This window comes from Echinops telfairi, unplaced genomic scaffold (genome assembly GCF_000313985.2).
Source record: "Echinops telfairi isolate 266 unplaced genomic scaffold, ASM31398v2 ScPeMD7_21;HRSCAF=78, whole genome shotgun sequence".
Lineage (NCBI taxonomy): Eukaryota > Metazoa > Chordata > Mammalia > Afrosoricida > Tenrecidae > Echinops > Echinops telfairi.
In genome coordinates this window covers 6,109,316-6,114,116 of record NW_022103918.1, presented here as the reverse complement: position 1 = coordinate 6,114,116, position 4,801 = coordinate 6,109,316, and the positions used below count along the sequence as shown (strand labels likewise).

The 4,801-nt window shown below is 43.0% G+C and overlaps 1 protein-coding gene across 1 annotated transcript in view; it reads right to left on the bottom strand.

The window, feature by feature from the left end:
• AEBP2 (AE binding protein 2) overlaps positions 1 to 3,421 on the bottom strand; it is an 85,158-nt gene extending 81,737 nt beyond the window's left edge. Inside the window, exon 1 of the mRNA XM_004713783.3 lies at positions 3,338 to 3,421. Coding sequence (XP_004713840.2) covers positions 3,338 to 3,421 — 84 coding nt within the window. The remainder of the gene's footprint in view (positions 1 to 3,337) is intronic.
• Positions 3,422 to 4,801: the final 1,380 nt, after the last annotated feature.

Here is a 4,801-nt window from a genome sequence, read left to right as displayed (position 1 = left end):
CACATGCAATGACGCCGAATGATGCAGGAAGATCACAGGCCAGTGGGCAGGAAGTCTTGTGGATTCAGAGGCCTTGTAAGCATCTCAGCGCTGGCAGGGCTCTCCATGTGGCTTCTCCAGCTCCAGAGGTCTGGCTCCATCAGCCTCTCTCCATGTGTCTTCTCCACAGGGATGTCTTGCAGGAAGTGAGAAGAGAGAGAGAGAGAATCCTAAAAGGTCCTATATCCACTGCCTATGATTCTAACTCATTGCCGCCACCCCATAAGACAGAGTAGAACTACGTTCATATGATTTCTGAGACTGTGAATCTTTACTGAAATCGATCGCCTCATCTTTCTCTCTCTGAGAAGATGGGTTTGAATCCCTGACCTTTTCATTAGCCACCCAACATTTAATTCACTGTGACCCCAGGGCTGCTGAGGACTTTGATGTCGCTCTTAGTTGCCTTCCAGTTAGCTCCAGCTCACAGTGACACTACATCCAACAGAATGGAACACTGGCCAGGCCAGTGCCGGCTTCACTTCCGGTACACTTGAGCTCTCTGCTAATCCCAGCTGGTACGGGGTCTTCCGCATGAGGTCCTTCTCCAGGGACTATTCAAGCCTGACAATATGTCCAAGGAACTTGAGGTACACTTGCATCCTCGATTCTAAGGATCATTCTGACTGTCCGACCGCCAAGACATATTTGTTTTGTGCTCTGGGCAGTCCCAGGGTCTTTTCATATTCTGCACCAACACCATAATGCAAAAGCATCAAGTCTTCCTTATCCTCTGTCCAGGTTTCCCAAGCAAGCGGAGGCCACTGGAAGCAGCATGGCTTGGGACAGGTGCACCTTGATTCGCAAAGGGCCAGCTTGCTCTTTAACCCTTTCAAGGTGTCTTGGGCAGCAGATTTACTCAGTGCCCCGTCCTTGGATTTCTGAACTGCTGCTTCCTTAACCATCAATTGTAGATTTAAATAAAATGAAATCCTTGACAGCTTCAATCTTCTCTAAGCTTATTATAATGTCATCTATGGGTCCAGTAAAGATTTTTGTTTTCTTCACAAAAGTTGTAATCCATATTGAAGGCTTTTTGTAGGCTCTTTGATAATCAACAATAAGTTCTTCAACTTTTCTTGGCTTTCAGGAAACAAGATTGTGCTATCTACATATCGTAGATTGTTAATGAGACTTCTTCCAATCCTGATGTCCTGTTCTTCTTCATATCGTACAGTTTCTTGGACTACTTGCTCAGCATACAGATAATCATGCAGCTTCCCCTTGTTCTGTTTGAACGACTGCCTCTTGATCTGTGTACAGGTTCTGCATGACTATGTGCGTTCTTTGCAATATTACCATAGTTGGTTATGATCCACACTTTTGAATTTCTTTGCATAGTCAATAAAACAAAAGTAAGCATCTTTTTGGTATTTTCTGCTTTCAGCCAAGAGCCAAGACATCAGCCATGATATCCCTTGTTCCATATTCTCCTCTGAATCTCCCTGACAGTGCATGACTGCAACTGTTTTTGCACTATCTTCAGTCAACATTTACTTGCGTGTGATAATAATGACATTATTCAATAATTTCCACAGTCTGTTGGCTCACAGTTCTTTGGCATGGGCACAGACACGGACCTCTTCTTGTAAGTTGGCTAGGTAAGTGCTTTTAGTACTGCATCCGTTTTGTAAACATTTCACTTGGTAGTCTGTCAGTTCCTGGAGCTTGTTTTCCACTAACGACCTTTTGAAATGGTTGAATGTTGACCAATTCTTTTTGGTATGGTGACTAGGTTTCCCGTTCTTCCTCCTCCTCCTCCTCCTCCTCCTTCTATTCTTCTAACAAATCACAATACGGGACTGGTTCAGTTGTACAGACCCTTTCTTCTTCTGCTGCTGCTTGGTTGCATTGCTCAATATTTCCCCATACACATCCAACTCCAATAATCCAGCTCATGTCTTGATGGTATTCTCCAGTTATTTCAGCTTAAGATAGACTGAATATGTTCTTCCCTTGTTCTTTACTAATCAGATTTTTCATATTTCATTAGAATGCTTTATTTTGGTTGGATTTGTTTAGTTACCGTTTGAAACTTTCTGCTCAGCTCTTTTTCTTCCATTTCCTTTAGCTATTCTACATTTAAGAGCAAGGTTCAGGGTCTCTTCTGAAATTATGGGCTCAAACTTAACAACAATTTTGAGGGTGACTCAAAATGAAACCAGGTAGTGTTTCATTCAACTCTGTTGGAGCCAACTCAACAGTATCTATCAACAACAACATAGATTCTTGTTAGGATATCCAGCCCCTTAATAATATATCATGGGGCTGTAGGTGCAATTGTACAGTGATAATATATAAAGATCTTAGTAAAGTCATAGAAGATAGGAGAGATAGGAGAGAAGGTAAAATAAAGGAGTCAGACATATTGTATGGTAGCCTGCTCACCTCCAGGACGGCCGTGATCTCAGCAGCCAGGTCCGCACAGAGAGCAGGAGGAGGGGGAGGGAGAAGAAAGCATCTGCCTTTTATTTCTGACCAAGGCCTAGATATACTTATGGGTGTGATTACAGGTAACCACCTCTGTCATAGGAAGGGGCTGCACAATAGGCATAGGCGTCACAGAAAAGGGATGAGCTAGGGCTGTACACATATAGGAAGGGGAGGGACTAGGGGTACACATGTGGCAAGATGAGGGGACGCTAGACTCAAGATGGCAGCCTAACCTTGGTCATCCATAAGTGGGTTTGACTTGTCCCTGGGGTCTCCTTCAAGGAAACAATCCACCACCCTTTTCAGAAGGGAGTGGGCCCTACCTAGGGTGGGACAGACTATATAGTCTGATTGTTCTACATGGATAATAACCCCCAGAGTGAATAACCTTAGGTGGCTTGTGATGACCTCCAAGTGTGCAGTCATTTACCACGTGTAGCAAGCAGAGGCTTAGGTTTGGCATCTATTTGGGGGAGATAACCTGAGGAAAAACCCTTTTTTTGCATCACACAGATTCTGGTCAGTTTAATGTGTGTGTGTGTGTGTGTGTGTGTGTGTTACCCTGGATTATCTGATAATTAGGTAATTATTGTGTTAAAACAATATGGTCCTTATCTTATAATCACAAAGAAACTGAACTATGCATCCTTTACATTAACTTCTGAGGACTTCGCACTTTCTGAGAACTATATAGAGAATGAATCTTCAAGAATATCCAGGCATTCATGGTTGTTTATTTACTACGTGAATAAAAGTTTACCTGTAAGTCATCATCACCAATCATTTGATAATCTGACTCTATAACACTGCTGAAAACAGGAACATTCATTTTATTGTTAAGCATTGATGCTCATATGATAATCACTTTGGCGGCTTCTGGCTTCTGGCTTCTGCCTAAGGACGTGGTAGGATTGCACTTCTCCACCCAGGTGAAGTCAGGTGTGGCCATGGTACGTGATTTAGAATCGATAGGTGAGTAAAACTGATATCCACCACTTTGGGGCAGAATATGCAAGCACTGGTGCATACTCTGACTTGCTGTATTTTAAATGTCTCCCAGATGTTGTCTGCTCCACTAGCCTGAGTCTCAGAGCAAGCATAAAACCAAACAGAATCTTCCTTTTTCTTTGCTTATTTCAGCTTCTGGGGTTGTCAGCAGTCCTTAGTGTTTGGGGACGGACGTACAGGTGCATCTGTCTTTGCCCTCTGTCTTCTCCGCCCCCACCCCTCATGCAGAGTGTGTCTCTGTGTTTATGCTACACTTTTTTATTACCGGTAAGTAATTAGGATGCACCTTACAATGGCCTCATTAACATAAAAGAAGAAAAGCCCATATTTCTAAGCGGTAGTTTTTACAGGAACCCAAAACAATTGCCATCATGTTAATCATGACTTAGGGAGGGACTGATGTGTGTCAATGTAGAACTAAGCTCCATGGGGCTTTCAAAAGCCTTGTTCCAGCCCTGTCTTCTGAGGTGCCTCAGGGTGAGTTCAAACCAACCACCTTTTAGTTAGTGGTTCAGTACTTAAACATTTGTGCCACCCATGCACTCCATTTGTAGGTAGGATTTCTATACATATTTGAGTGTCTGTGCATGTGTGTGTGCAAAATTCAACCTACAACAATGGTCAGAGAGGTTTGAGAAACAAATGATGTGCTGGTATGGATCTGGGGTGGGCGCAGGGGAAAGATCCTGATTTAGTATTTGCTGATTTTGTTGCTTAAATATTCTGACCATGACCCATTTCAAACTAGAAGTTTGACATTAACCATCTTGCAAAATTCCTGAAAATTTAACAATGGCTCTCATGACAGATATATCATTGCAAAGCCCATGTGCCATGATGTCATCAGCAAAAAGCCTAGTGAGCATTATCATATGAATGACTAAACTGAGAGATCTTGAAGTAATGAGACCTATTAAGCTGAATTAGACATAGATTACCTTTTTGGAGGACCACTAAAGATGATTCTTCACTAAGCTTGGGGGATGCTGAAATGGGAATTACTAAATGGTTACTTGATCCTTGAGTGGCACTGTTTGCCTTAGGCTACTAACCTTAAGGTTGGCAATTTTAACAAACGCAATGGCCCCACCGAAGAAAGACCTGGCAAACTACTTGTGTAAAGATTGTAGCCATGAGAATCTTCTGGGGCAGTTCTGTTCTGCAACACATGCTGGTGCCGTGAGGTGGAAATGACTCCACGGCAATGGCTTTGCTCTTCTTGGTTCAGCGTTTCCATGGAACCACTGGTTCTGATAGAATGACTGCCTTCCCTATGGAGACGCTAATAAATTCTCAGCCAATGCACCCCATGTGAAACCAG